The 15,650-nt window shown below is 44.2% G+C and overlaps 1 protein-coding gene across 1 annotated transcript; it reads right to left on the reverse strand.

Annotated features, from left to right (window-relative positions):
- Positions 1–2,403: 2,403 nt before the first annotated feature.
- LOC124029786 (vacuolar protein sorting-associated protein 13B-like) lies at positions 2,404–11,328 on the reverse strand (the record flags this gene model as incomplete). Its single annotated transcript, XM_046341369.1, has 3 exons — positions 11,218–11,328; positions 6,065–6,223; positions 2,404–2,547 (listed from the first exon to the last, which is right to left on the reverse strand). Coding segments are annotated over exons 2-3 (291 nt in total), but the record flags the coding sequence as incomplete, so codon positions are not given.
- Positions 11,329–15,650: the final 4,322 nt, after the last annotated feature.

Genomic DNA, 15,650 nt, shown 5'->3' on the forward strand with positions numbered 1-15,650 from the left:
AGACCCTAAGCCAACCTGCCTGAGACCCTAAGCCAACCTGCCTGAGACCCTAAGCCAACCTGCCCTGAGACCCTAAGCCACCCTGCCTGAGACCCTAAGCCACCCTGCCTGAGACCCTAAGCCAACCTGTCTGAGACCCTAAGCCAACCTGCCTGAGACCCTAAGCCAACCTGCCTGAGACCCTAAGCCAATCTGCCTGAGACCCTAAGCCACCCTGCCTGAGACCCTAAGCCACCCTGCCTGAGACCCTAAGCCACCCTGTTAGAGACCCTAAGCCACCCTGCCTGAGACCCTAAGCCACCCTGCCTGAGACCCTAAGCCAACCTGTCCCCAACCTGTCTGAGACCCTAAGCCAATCTGCCTGAGACCCTAAGCCAACCTGTCTGAGACCCTAAGCCAACACGAAGAAAGAAGTGAACTGAGCCACGGGGCTGTTGGACTGCTGCGGAGAGAGAGGGGTTTCTGGGTAAAGGAGTCTAGAATGTGCTGAGGGGACATTGTGGGTTCTGGGTAGAGGAGTCTAGAATGTGCTGAGGGGACAGAGTGGGTTCTGGGGGTAGAGGAGTCTAGAATGTGCTGAGGAGACAGAGTGGGTTCTGGGTAGAGGAGTCTAGAATGTGTTGAGGAGACAGAGAGGGTTCTGGGTAGAGGAGTCTAGAATGTGCTGAGGGGACAGAGTGGGTTCTGGGTAGAGGAGTCTAGAATGTGCTGAGGGGACATTGGGTTCTGGGTAGAGAGGAGTCTAGAATGTGCTGAGGGGACAGAGTGGGTTCTGGGTAGAGGTGTTTAGAATGTGATGAACTGAGTCATGGTCCTGTTGGACTGCTGAGGAGACACAGAGGGGTTCTGGGTAGAGGAGTCTAGAATGTGCTGAGGAGACAGAGAGGGTTCTGGGTAGAGGAGTCTAGAATGTGCTGAGGGGACAGAGTGGGTTCTGGGTAGAGGAGTCTAGAATGCTGGGGACAGAGTGGGTTCTGGGTAGAGGAGTCTAGAATGTGCTGAGAGGGACAGAGTGGGTTCTGGGTAGAGGTAGAATGTGATGAGTCATGGTCCTGTTGGACTGCTGAGGAGACAGAGGGGGTTCTGGGTAGAGGAGTCTAGAATGTGCTGAGGAGATAGAGAGGGTTCTGGGCAGAGGAGTCTAGAATGTGCTGAGGGAGATAGAGAGGGTTCTGGGTAGAGGAGTCTAGAATGTGCTGAGGGACAGAGTGGGTTCTGGGTAGAGGTGTTTAGAATGTGATGAACTGAGTCATGGTCCTGTTGGACTGCTGAGGAGACAGAGGGGGTTCTGGGTAGAGGAGTCTAGAATTGCTGAGGAGACAGAGGAGGGTTCTGGGTAGAGGAGTCTAGAATGTGCTGAGGAGATAGAGAGGGGTTCTGGGTAGAGGAGTCTAGAATGTGCTGAGGGGACAGAGTGGGTTCTGGGTAGAGGTGTTTAGAATGTGATGAACTGAGTCATGGTCCTGTTGGACTGCTGAGGAGACAGAGGGGGTTCTGGGTAGAGGAGTCTAGAATGTGATGAACTGAGTCATGGTCCTGTTGGACTGCTGAGGAGACAGAGGGGGTTCTGGGTAGAGGAGTCTAGAATGTGCTGAGGGGACAGAGTGGGTTCTAGAGGAGTCTAGAATGTGCTGAGGAGACAGAGGGGGTTCTGGGTAGAGGAGTCTAGAATGTGCTGAGGGGACAGAGTGGGTTCTGGGTAGAGGAGTCTAGAATGTGCTGAGGGGACAGAGTGGGTTCTGGGTAGAGGAGTCTAGAATGTGCTGAGGGACAGAGTGGGTTCTGGGTAGAGGAGTCTAGAATGCTGAGGAGACAGAGGGGGTGTAGAGGAGTCTAGAATGTGCTGAGGGGACAGAGTGGGTTCTGGGTAGAGGTGTTTAGAATGTGCTGAGGAGACAGAGGGGGTTCTGGGTAGAGGAGTCTAGAATGTGCTGAGGGGACAGAGTGGGTTCTGGGTAGAGGTGTTTAGAATGTGCTGAGGAGACAGAGGGGGTTCTGGGTAGAGGAGTCTAGAATGTGCTGAGGGGACAGAGTGGGTTCTGGGTAGAGGAGTCTAGAATGTGCTGAGGAGACAGAGGGGGTTCTGGGTAGAGGAGTCTAGAAAGGAAGTTGGATCGGGAAGAAACCAATAACACGTTTTTAAACCCAGTCTATTCCTGTGGAACGTTATACGACAGACATTCTAACTTGGGTCATGTAGAAACCCTCTCCCCTTAAGATATCGAGGAAGGCTTGAAATTCTTTCAGTGATGCAGCAAGACTGTAAGGTCTCAGGAATACACAGCAGCTTCGGGATGCCGTGACAGTATGCACTAAATTGGGAGTACTGCACTTGTCTGCAGTGCACTGATCACCAGTGGGCTCCTGTATATATATATATATATCAAACCCAGCGGTACTAACCTGTGCTCCGTCCTTCAGTTTGAGAATACACTCCATTGTGTTAATGGTGATGACCACGGCCTCGGAGCCCAGTTTGGTCCAGGGCACGTGGATACACAATTCATGGATGTGCCCGCTCAGGAAGGTGAAGGGCAGTTTCAGCTCCTAGAAACAGGGAAGAACATTTAAATAAGTCACTGCATTGGCTCAGTGGGTTGGAGCCTGGGTCTTGGCAATGCTAAGGGATGTAGGGTAGGATCTCTACAGGACATCTGACCAGACATGAGGGTAGGATCTCCCCCTAACCACTAGGCTACCTGCCCCCCCCCCCTCTAACCAATAGACTACCTGCCCCCCCCCCTCTAACCACTAGGCTACCTGCCCTCCCCTAGGTCACCTGACCCCCCTCCTCTAACCACTAGGTCACCTGCCCCCCCCCTAACCACTAGGCTACCTGCCCCCCCCTAACCACTAGGCTACCTGCCCCTCCTCTAACCACTAGGCTACCTGCCCCCCCTCCTCTAACCACTAGGCTACCTGCCCCCCTCCTCTAACCACTAGGCTACCTGCCCCCCTCCTCTAACCACTAGGCTACCTGCCCCCCTCCTCTAACCACTAGGCTACCTGCCCCCCCCCCTAACCACTAGGCTACCTAAAGTGATTACTAAAATCCACATAGAGTTACAGCCGCGTCATCAATCACTGGACACAGACTGTTTGACATCAGGCCTGGTGGGATCCCAGTCCCTGTCCCTGGGTGTCACTATTGAGCAGGAACAGACAGGTGGCAGGGTGACACACGTCTAGCCTGGGTGTCACTATTGAGCAGGTAGTGACAGGTGGCAGGGTGACACATGTCTAGCCACCGGACGATGGAGCAAGTGACCTCTTGTGGGAAAAGAGCAGACTCAGATTGAGACTGACCTGACCTGCATTCATAGTTACCTCAGCCAAAGAGCAGATACAAAGTCAATAGCATTACTAAGAGTTATTCCTGGACATTAAAGTGTTATTACCGGGTTATTACCAAGTTATTACCATGGTATTAGTGTTAATACCATTTACATTTACATTTAAGTCATTTAGCAGACGCTCTTATCCAGAGCGACTTACAAATTGGATACCAGGTTATTACCATGTTATTACAGGGGTATTAGTGTTACTACCAGGTTATTACCATGTTATTACAGGGGTAGTGTTAATACCAGGTTATGACCATGTTATTACAGGGGTATTAGTGTTAATACCAGGTTATGACCATGTTATTACAGGGGTATTAGTGTTAATACCAGGTTATTACCATGTTATTACAGGGGTATTAGTGTTAATACCAGGTTATTACCATGTTATTACCATGGTATCAGTGTTAATACCAGGTTATTACCATGTTATTACAGGGGTATTAGTGTTAATACCAGGTTATTACCATGTTATTACAGGGGTATTAGTGTTATGACCATGTTATTACAGGGGTATTAGTGTTAATACCAGGTTATGACCATGTTATTACAGGGGTATTAGTGTTAATACCAGGTTATTACCATGTTATTACAGGGGTATTAGTGTTAATACCAGGTTATTAAACATGTTATTGAGACTTAATGTTAATACCAGGTTATTACAGGGGTATTAGTGTTAATAGCCAGGTTATTACCATGTTATTACAGGGGTATTACAGTCAATAGCATTATTAAACATGTTATTACAGGGGCATTAGTGTTAATACCAGGTTATTACAGTGTTATTACAGGGTATTACAGTGTTAATACCATGTTATTAAACATGTTATTACAGGGGTATTAGTGTTAATACCAGGTTATTACCATGTTATTACAGGGGGTATTAGTGTTAATACCAGGTTATTACAGGGGTATTAGTGTTATTAATGGGTTATTACCATGTTATTACAGGGTATTAGTGTTAATACCAGTTATTACCATGTTATTACAGGGGTATTAGTGTTAATACCAGGTTATTAAACATGTTATTACAGGGGTATTACAGTGTTAATACCAGGTTATTAAACATGTTATTACAGGGGTATTAGTGTTAATACCAGGTTATTACCATGTTATTACAGGGGTATTAGTGTTAATACCAGGTTATTACCATGTTATTACAGGGGTATTAGTGTTAATACCAGGTTATTACCATGTTATTACAGGGGTATTAGTGTTAATACCAGGTTATTACCATGTTATTACAGGGGTATTTCAGTGTTAATACCAGGTTATTAAACATGTTATTACAGGGGTATTAGTGTTAATACCAGGTTATGACCATGTTATTACAGGGGTATTAGTGTTACCAGGTTATTACCATGTTATTACAGGGGTATTAGTGTTAATACCAGGTTATTACCATGTTATTACAGGGGTATTAGTGTTGATACCCAGGTTATTAAACATGTTATTACAGGTTATTACAGTGTTAATACCAGGTTATTAAACATGTTATTACCAGGTTATGACCAGTGTTAATACCAGGTTATTACAGTGTTAATACCAGGTTATTACCGTGTTATTACAGGGGTATTAGTGTTAATACCAGGTTATTACCATGTTATTACAGGGGTATTTCAGTGTTAATACCAGGTTATTAAACATGTTATTACAGGGGTATTAGTGTTAATACCAGGTTATTACCATGTTATTACAGGGGTAGTGTTAATACCAGGTTATGACCATGTTATTACAGGGGTATTAGTGTTAATACCAGGTTATTACCGTGTTATTACAGGGGTATTAGTGTTAATACCAGGTTATTAACAATGTTATTACAGGGGTATTAGTGTTAATACCAGGTTATTACCATGTTACAGGGGTTATTATGACCATGTTATTACAGGGTATTAGTGTTAATACCAGGTTATTACCATGTTATTACAGGGGTATTATAGTGTTAATACCAGGTTATTACCATGTTATTACAGAGGTATTAGTGTTAATACCAGGTTATTACCAGGTTATTACAGGGGTATTAGTGTTAATACCAGGTTATTACCATGTTATTACAGGGGTATTAGTGTTAATACCAGGTTATTACCATGTTATTTATAATACCAGGTTATTACCATGTTATTACAGGGGGTAGTGTTAATACCAGGTTATTACAGGGGTATTAGTGTTATTGCAGTGTTAATACCAGGTTGTTACAGTGTTATTACCAGGTTGTTACCAGGTTGTTACCAGGTTGTTACCAGGTTGTTACCAGGTTGTTACCAGGTTGTTACCAGGTTGTTACCAGGTTGTTACCGTGGTATTAGAGGGGTATTAGTGTTGATACCAGGTTATTACAGTGTTATTACTGTGTTATTACCATGTTATTACAGGGTATTAGTGTTAATACCAGGTTATTACCATGTTATTACAGGGGTATTACAGTGTTAATACCAGGTTATTACCGTGTTATTACAGGGGTATTACAGTGTTAATAGGCTTTATTCCAGTTTAAATATAGGGGCGGCAGCGTAGCCTAGTGGTTAGAGCGTTGGACTAGTAACCGGAAGGTTGCGAGTTCAAACCCCCGAGCTGACAAGGTACAAATCTGTCGTTCTGCCCCTGAACAGGCAGTTAACCCACTGTTCCCAGGCCGTCATTGAAAATAAGAATATGACTTGCCTGGTTAAATAAAGGTAAAATAAAATAAAAAATGAAAAATTAATTCCAGGATGAATCCATACCTGCTCCAGGACATCCAGCTTCAGCTCCAGCTTGCTCAGTACTACGTCTCCTCCCCATAGCGACAGCTGCAGGTCAGAGGGCTTCAGGTTCTTGATGTATTTGTTCACGTAGGTCATCAACAGGGGCGTGACATAGGACTCCAACATCCTGCCTCTGTCCTGGACCACAAACAGGGAAGGGGAGGAGTCAAATAACATGTCCTGGACCACAAACAGGGAAGGGGAGGAGTCAAATAACATGTCCTGGACCACAAACAGGGAAGGGGAGGAGTCAAATAACATGTCCTGGACCACAAACAGGGAAGGGAGGAGTCAAATAACATGTCCTGGACCACAAACAGGGAAGGAGGGAGGAGTCAAATAACATGTCCTGGACCACAAACAGGGAAGGGGAGGGAATGTCCTGGACCACAAACAGGGAAGGGGAGGAGTCAAATAACATGTCCTGGACCAAAACACAAACATGTCCTGGGGGAAGGGAGGAGTCAAATAACATGTCCTGGACCACAAAAACAGGGAAGGGGAGGTCAAATAACATGTCCTCAAATCAAATAACATGTCCTGGACCACAAACAACAGGGAAGGGAGGAGTCAAATAACATGTCCTGGACCACAAAAACAGGGAAGGGGAGGAGTCAAATAACATGTCCTGGACCACAAACAACACATGTCCTGGACCACAAACAGGGGAGGAGTCAAATAACATACACAAACAACAGGGAAGGAAGAAAGGGGAGGAGTCAAATAACACATGTCCTGGACTACAAACACAACCGGGAAGAAAGGGGAGGAGTCAAATAACACGTCCTGGACCACAAACACAACAGGGAAGAAAGGGAGGAGTCAAATAACACATGCCCTGGACCACAAACACAACAGATGGAAGAAAGGGGAGGAGTCAAATAACACATGTCCTGGATCACAAACACAACAGATGGAAGAAAGGGGAGGAGTCAAATAACACATGTCCTGGACCACAAACACAACAGGGAAGAAAGGGAGGAGTCAAATAACATGTCCTGGACCACAAACAGGAAAGGGGAGGAGTCAAATACCACAACAGGGAAGAAAGGAGGAGTCAAATAACACATGTCCTGGACCACAAACACAACCGGGAAGGGAGGAGTCAAATAACACATGTCCTGGACCACAAACAACAGGGAAGGGGAGGAGTCAAATAACACAACAGGGAAGAAAGGGGAGGAGTCAAATAACACATGTCCTGGACTACAAACACAACCGGGAAGAAAGGGGAGGAGTCAAATAAACACGTCCTGGACCACAAACACAACAGGAAGAAAGGGGAGGAGTCAAATAACACATGCCCTGGACCACAAACACAACAGATGGAAGAAAGGGGAGGAGTCAAATAACACATGTCCTGGATCACAAACACAACAGATGGAAGAAAGGGGAGGAGTCAAATAACACATGTCCTGGACCACAAACACAACAGGGAAGAAAGGGGGGAGTCAAATAACACATGTCCTGGACCACAAACACAACATGGAAGAATTGGGAGGAGTCATTCCAAGTCACAACACATAGTTGTTGTTTTTTATTAAAGGTTGAATAAAGCAAGTTGAGCTAGCCAAACAACATATCTGGTAACCGAGGGCTATCCTTAGCTAGCCAAATAACATATCTGGTAACCGAGGATATCCTTAGCTAGCCAAATAACATATCTGGTAACCGAGGCTATCCTTACCTAGCCAAATAACATATCTGGTAACCGAGGGCTATCCTTAGCTAGCCAAATAACTTATCTGGTAACCGAGGGCTATCCTTACCTAGCCAAATAACATATCTGGTAACCGAGGGCTATCCTTAGCTAGCCAAATAACTTATCTGGTAACCGAGGCTATCCTACCAGCCAAATAACATATCTGGTAACCGAGGGCTATCCTTAGCTAGCCAAATAACATATCTGGTAACCGAGGGCTATCCTTAGCTAGCCAAATAACATATCTGGTAACCGAGGGCTATCCTTACCTAGCCAAATAACATATCTGGTAACCGAGGGCTATCCTTAGCTAGCCATGCCAACAGCCCTTCAAAAAGCCCTCCAGTCAAACTAACTGCCCGAGCTAGAGATGCAGGACTGTAGAGGACTGGTAGAAACAGTCACATGGTAATGTGTGTTATAGACGTCCTTTATTTGACAACATTAAAATTAAGCGAACCACCTCACACAACATCATGTGGTTTGCCTTTTCATGTATCCAAATCTATGTGACTTGAGTGAGGATCATTTGCTAGATTGCATTGCTTACGTAGTGAGACTATAGTGTTTATCAACGTTGTTATTCGTTATTCACTGAGGATTTATTCCTCCTGTCACTTTTTTAAAATTTGTTATCTTTAACTCTGCCTTGTTGGAAAAGGGAGCCGTAACTCTTTCATGGTTAGTTTTACACCTGTTGTTTACCAAGCAATAGGCAAATACAATTTGACTTGAAATGTGACAGCTCACTACAGCCTGGCAGCGATCTAGATAGTGTAGCCATAGAGAATGATAGAGGCCTCTAGTGGCCAAAGGGCCATTTAAACATGGGCAGCACCATGAAGGGCTTCCACCATACTTCCGCCATTTTAAAGTAGTCAACTGGGTGGGGATTCCTATGAGTTGTAGCCTCAATAGCGCTCCATATGCAGTCACTGACGCTACAGCGGCACAGATGTTTATTTAAAATAGATGATTCCTCTATCAATTAAATTACATTTACTTAATTGGCATTACGTAACAATGTACATATTGCCAAAACTTATTTTGGATATTTACAATATAAAAATGAGAATTAAAATTGTCAACGGGACAACAGTAACAACAATAACCAAGTGTCAAAATAGCCATACATTCAACAATAACAATAAGCATACAGTAGAGGACACTGTGCAGGTTGATTGGTCTGTCTGTCTGTCTGTCTGTCTGTCTGTCTGTCTGTCTGTCTGTCTGTCTGTCTGTCTGTCTGTCTGTCTGTCTGTCTGTCTGTCTGTCTGTCTGTCTGTCTGTCTGTCTGTCTGTCTGTCTGTCTGTCTGTCTGTCTGTCTGTCTGTCTGTCTGTCTGTCTGTCTGTCTGTGTGTCTGTCTGTCTGTGCCCAGGCATGTGTCTGTGCCCTCTGTCTGCCCACCTTCATCTGGATTAAATCAATTTATGTTTCATCTGGAATGTGGTCGGAGAGGCAATATGGATGATGAGAGGCATGTCGCTCAGCCCTCTGGAGGCAGCCTCTGGAGGCATGTCGCCCCAGCCCTCTGGATGGCCCAGCACCATCGCCCAGCCCTCTGGAGGATGCCCAGCCCCTCTGAGGCATGTCGCCCAGCCTCTGGAGGCATGTCGCCCAGCCCTCTGGAGGCATGTCGCCCCCAGCCCTCTGGGCATGTCGCCCAGGCCTCTGGGCATGGAGGCATGTCGCCCAGGCCTCTGGAGGCATGTCGCCCAGGCCTCTGGAGGCATGTCGCCCAGCCCTCTGGAGGCATGTGCAGCCCAGGCCTCGCCATGTCCATGGCCTCTGGAGGCACCTCTGGAGGCATGTCGCCCTGGTCGAGGCCTCTGGAGGCATGTCGCCCAGGCCTCTGGAGGCATGTCGCCCAGGCCTCTGGAGGCATGTCGCCCAGACCTCTGGAGGCATGTCGCCCAGGCCTCTGGAGGCATGTCGCCCGCCCAGGCCTCTGGGAGGCATGTCGCCCAGAGGCCTCTGGAGGCATGTCGCTTGTCAAAGACCTTCTGGAGGCATGTATCACCGCCTGGGTACGGCAACTGCTCCGCCCTCAACCGTAAGGCTCTCCAGAGGTAGTGAGGAGGCATGTGCCTGCCCTCCAGGACACCTCTACAGGAAGGCATAAAGATCATCAAGGACCCACTGCCTGGCCTCATGGAGGCATGTCGCTGGGACAGAGACTGGCTTCTATCTGGACTGTTAAATAGCATGTGGCCATGACACTGACCCAACTCCAGCCTGGTAAATATATCACTAGGCATGTTACTTACCCCTACATTATTCATCTCATATGCATATGTATATACTGTACTCTCTGACTGCATCCTTAGGCACTAGCCACTTTAACTATGCCACTTTGTCCATGTTCCTTATCCTTACACTGTGTATAAGACAGTAGTTTTGGAATTGTTAGTTAGATTACTTGTTGGTTATCCCTCTGGCATTTCGGCATGTAACCATGTGTATGTGACATGAGCCTCTGGAGGCATGTCCACCTCTGAGCCTCTGGAGGGCATGTGGAGGCATGTCCATGAGCCTCTGGAGGCATGTCCATGAGCCTCTGGAGGCTGTCCATGAGCCTCTGGAGGCATGTCCATGAGCCTCTGGGCATGTCCATGAGCCTCTGGAGGCATGTCCATGAGCCTCTGAGCATGTCCATGAGCCTCTGGAGGCATGTCCATGAGCCTCTGGAGGCATGTCCATGAGCCTCTGGAGGCATGTCCATGAGCCTCTGGAGGCATGTCCATGAGCCCTCTGGAGGCATGTCGCTGAGCCTCTGGAGGCATGTCGCTGAGCCTCTGGAGGCATGTCGCTGAGCCTCTGGAGCATGTCGCTGAGCCTCTGGAGGCATGAAGAGGCCACCACGTCGTAACAACGAGGAGGGGCTCCGTATAGTTCTGCATTGACCTGATTGGTTGACTGTCGGTGAGGGCGGAAGTCTCTGTATAAAACACAAACTCGCTTCCTTCCTTCAGCCACATCTTCCTTCCACAGCTGCTCTACGAAGCGCAACGAGTATGAATTAACGCCATGACTTCTGCACAGGCCGTATCGCCGTAAATACCGCACGACCAACGCAGACATCGGATTGACCATGAAGCGCCTTTAAAAAGGACATCATAATATTGTTGATTGGGGTCCATACAATGCAACCCAGCTGGCTAGCACAATTAGCATGCAAGTTTCAACAAACTTGTGGGCCTGGCACGTACCATTAGTTATCTACCTAGTTAGCAGCAGTTAATAAGGCTGGTTGGAGTTATTGGACTATTATAAAGGGGTGTCCGTGTTGCATTCTGGTAAAGTGTTGGTTAGCCAAATGACAGTTGAGTTGGATAGCTCAATAGCTTGCTAACCTTAGCCTAGCTAGATATCTAGCCATTTCAGTAAGCCAAATAAACGAAGCTTATACGACCGCTGTCTCTACTTACACTCAATTATTTTCCCTTGCGTGTTTGCTGCAGTTTTCAATGAATCTCTTCGGTAGCACACCGGTTAAGTCATCCCGTTTAGCTGAAGCAAGGCACATTTTTTGTCTCGGGAAACGTCATCGTCAACTATAACACAGAACTTCCGCGTGTTAACTGTGTCGTCATTTCCTGGTTAGGTATTCAAACACCACGCCCCCTCCCTCCCCCGAACCAATACATTTACGCGGTTCCCTTTCTTGCCTCGTCTCATTCATAAAATATAGTGAACTGTGTTCAGAGCAAAATGGTGTAAATTTATCAAGCGCAATTGAAACACGAAACCGATTGCGTTTTAGGGTTTGAGGCTTCGTGATCTGGTGACAATAAAAATACAAGTAGCTCGTCAACTTCTTAAATTTAGCTCATGAATGGTTTGATTATAATTCTAGCATGATACAGGTATTAAAATTAAAATAGATTATCAGTAGAAAATGTATGGCTATAATACAAATGTATCAAATGTTGCACCAGAGTACATGGAATATGAATAAACAATAAATGCTAAATGTGTCGTTCATCATGCTGAAATCTTTAAACGAATGCTTAGTCTTTAGATTCTAGTCTGCACGTGTCAACTACTGGTCATTGTCGACATTTTGATTACTTCTCCCAGCAAATTCTGAAATGTCTGATTTCAATACAATAGAATGAAAAATAGCAGATCACATAGGTCAATCAAAATCAAATTTATTTATATAGCCCTTCGTACATCAGCTGATATCTCAAAGTGCTGTACAGAAACCCAGCCTAAAACCCCCAAACAGCAAGCAATGCAGGTGTAGAAGCACAATGCAGGTGTAGAAGCACGGTGGCTAGGAAAAACTCTCTAGAAAGGCCAAAACCTAAGAAGGTCAATGCATTTATTATTGTATTACTGTTATGTTCATAATCTCTGGAGATTTCAAATATAAGAAAAATTATCTGATTTAAACCACTTGATTACTGCTTGAGCATGTTGTTGAATTCTGATGTTTATTCCATTTCATTATTTAAAAAATTCTCCCTTATTTCCAGGTGTAGTTTTACAAATCACAACTTTATTCCTCTCATGTCCTTCTAATCATGAAATGTAATGACAAATACATTTAAAAAGGGACAATCAGCAGTTTCTACATCCATTTTTTGGACTTATAAATGAATGGTATGAACCCATTGATTGTTGAAGAATATAAACGCCTCATGAGCTTAGTTCACTGTCCACACCCCATCAGAACCCTAAATATACCGTGCCTTCAGAAGTATTCATACCCCTTGACTTATTCACATTTTGTTGTGTTACAGCCCTGAATTCAAAATGGATTCAATAGATTTTTATTCTCATCCATCTACACACAATACCCCATCATGACAAAGTGGAGAGAAAAATATATTTTTATTCTCATCCATCTACACAATACCCCATCATGACAAAGTGGAGAGAAAAATATATTTTTATTCTCATCCATCTACACAATACCCCATCATGACAAAGTGGAGAGAAAAATATATTTTTATTCCTCATCCATCTACACACAATACCCCATCATGACAAAGTGGAGAGAAAAATATATTTTTATTCTCATCCATCTACACACAATACCCCATCATGACAAAGTGGAGAGAAAAATATATTTTTATTCTCATCCATCTACACACAATACCCCATCATGACAAAGTGGAGAGAAAAATATATTTTTATTCTCATCCATCTACACACAATACCCCATCATGACAAAGTGGAGAGAAAAATATATTTTTATTCTCATCCATCTACACACAATACCCCATCATGACAAAGTGGAGAGAAAAATATATTTTTATTCTCATCCATCTACACACAATACCCCATCATGACAAAGTGGAGATAAAAATATTTTTAGACATTTTTGCAAATGTATTGAAAATGAAATACAGAAATATCTCATGTACATAAGAATTCACACACCTAAGTCAATAGATGTTAGAATCACCTTTGGCAGCGATTACAGCTGTTAGTCTTTCTGGGTAAGTCTCTAAGATTGATTACAGCTGTTAGTCTTTCTGGGTAAGTCTCTAAGATTGATTACAGCTGTTAGTCTTTCTGGGTAAGTCTCTAAGATTGATTACAGCTGTTAGTCTTTCTGGGTAAGTCTCTAAGATTGATTACAGCTGTTAGTCTTTCTGGGTAAGTCTCTAAGATTGATTACAGCTGTTAGTCTTTCTGGGTAAGTCTCTAAGATTGATTACAGCTGTTAGTCTTTCTGGGTAAGTCTCTAAGATTGATTACAGCTGTGAGTCTTTCTGGGTAAGTCTCTAAGATTGATTACAGCTGTGAGTCTTTCTGGGTAAGTCTCTAAGATTGATTACAGATGTTAGTCTTTCTGGGTAAGTCTCTAAGATTGATTACAGCTGTTATTAGTCTCTAAGATGATTAGTCTTTCTGGGTAAGTCTCTAAGATTGATTACAGGTGTTAGTCTTTCTGGGTAAATCTCTAAGCTTTGAACAACCCATTATTATTATCTGTTAAGTGGTATTGATCAGTTGTTAGACAACTGTTTACAAGTCTCTAAGATTTTAAAGCAGATTTTTTTCTGGGTAACAAGTCAATCAGGAACATTCCCTGTCGTCTTAGTCTCACCTCCCAGTGTAGAATCCTGGTGTTTTAGGTTCTTGTCCTGTTAAAGGTATTCATCGTTGTCTGTGAAAAGGTGAATTCATCCACCGTTGTCTTTGAAAGGTGAATTCATCTCACGTTGTCTGTGGAAGGTGAATTCATCTCACCATTGTCCTGTTGAAATCAGTGAATTCATCTCACCGTTGTCTGAAAGGTGAATTCATCCCACCGTTGTCTGTTGAAGGTGAATTAATCTCACCATTGTCCTGTTGAAAGGTGAATTCATCCCACCGTTGTCTGTTGAAAGATGAATTAATCTCACCATTGTCCTGTGGAAAGGTGAATTCATCTCACCGTTGTCTGTTGAAAGGTGAATTAATCTCACCATTGTCCTGTTGAAAGGTGAATTCATCTCACCATTGTCCTGTTGAAAGGTGAATTCATCCCACCGTTGTCTGTTGAAAGGTGAATTCATCTCACCGTTGTCTGTTGAAAGGTGAATTCATCTCAACATTGTCTGTTGAAGGTGAATTCATCCACCGTTGTCTGTTGAAAGGTGAATTCATCTCACCATTGTCTGTTGAAAGGTGAATTCATCTCACCGTTGTCTGTTGAAAGAGTGAATTCATCCCACGTTGTCCTGTTGAAAGGTGAATTCATCCGTTGTCTGTTGAAGGTGAATTCATCCCACCGTTGTCTGTTGAAAGGTGAATTCATCTCAACATTGTCCTGTTGAGAGGTGAATTCATCTCACCGTTGTCCTGTTGAAAGGTGAATTCATCCCACCGTTGTCTGTTGAAAGGTGAATTCATCCCACCGTTGTCTGTTGAAAGGTGAATTCATCCCACCGTTGTCTGTTGAAAGGTGAATTCATCCCACCGTTGTCTGTTGAAAGGTGAATTCATCTCACCGTTGTCTGTTGAAAGGTGAATTCATCTCACCATTGTCCTGTTGAAAGGTGAATTCATCTCACCGTTGTCTGTTGAAAGGTGAATTCATCTCACCGTTGTCTGTTGAAAGGTGAATTCATCTCACCGTTGTCTGTTGAAAGGTGAATTCATCTCACCATTGTCCTGTTGAAAGGTGAATTCATCCCACCGTTGTCTGTTGAAAGGTGAATTCATCTCAACATTGTCCTGTTGAAAGGTGAATTAATCTCACCATTGTCCTGTTGAAAGGTGAATTCATCTCACCGTTGTCTGTTGAAAGGTGAATTCATCTCACCATTGTCCTGTTGAAAGGTGAATTCATCTCACCGTTGTCTGTTGAAAGGTGAATTCATCTCACCGTTGTCTGTTGAAAGGTGAATTCATCTCACCGTTGTCTGTTGAAAGGTGAATTCATCTCACCATTGTCCTGTTGAAAGGTGAATTCATCCCACCGTTGTCTGTTGAAAGGTGAATTCATCTCAACATTGTCCTGTTGAAAGGTGAATTAATCTCACCATTGTCCTGTTGAAAGGTGAATTCATCTCACCGTTGTCTGTTGAAAGGTGAATTCATCTCACCATTGTCTGTTGAAAGGTGAATTCATCTCAACATTGTCCTGTTGAAAGGTGAATTAATCTCACCATTGTCCTGTGGAAAGGTGAATTCATCCCACCGTTGTCTGTTGAAAGGTGAATTCATCTCACCGTTGTCCTGTTGAAAGGTGAATTCATCTCACCGTTGTCTGTTGAAAGGTGAATTCATCTCAACATTGTCCTGTTGAAAGGTGAATTAATCTCACCATTGTCTGTTGAAAGGTGAATTAATCTCACCATTGTCCTGTTGAAAGGTGAATTCATCCCACCGTTGTCTGTTGAAAGGTGAATTCATCTCA

This window comes from Oncorhynchus gorbuscha, unplaced genomic scaffold (genome assembly GCF_021184085.1).
Source record: "Oncorhynchus gorbuscha isolate QuinsamMale2020 ecotype Even-year unplaced genomic scaffold, OgorEven_v1.0 Un_scaffold_7693, whole genome shotgun sequence".
Taxonomy (NCBI): domain Eukaryota; kingdom Metazoa; phylum Chordata; class Actinopteri; order Salmoniformes; family Salmonidae; genus Oncorhynchus; species Oncorhynchus gorbuscha.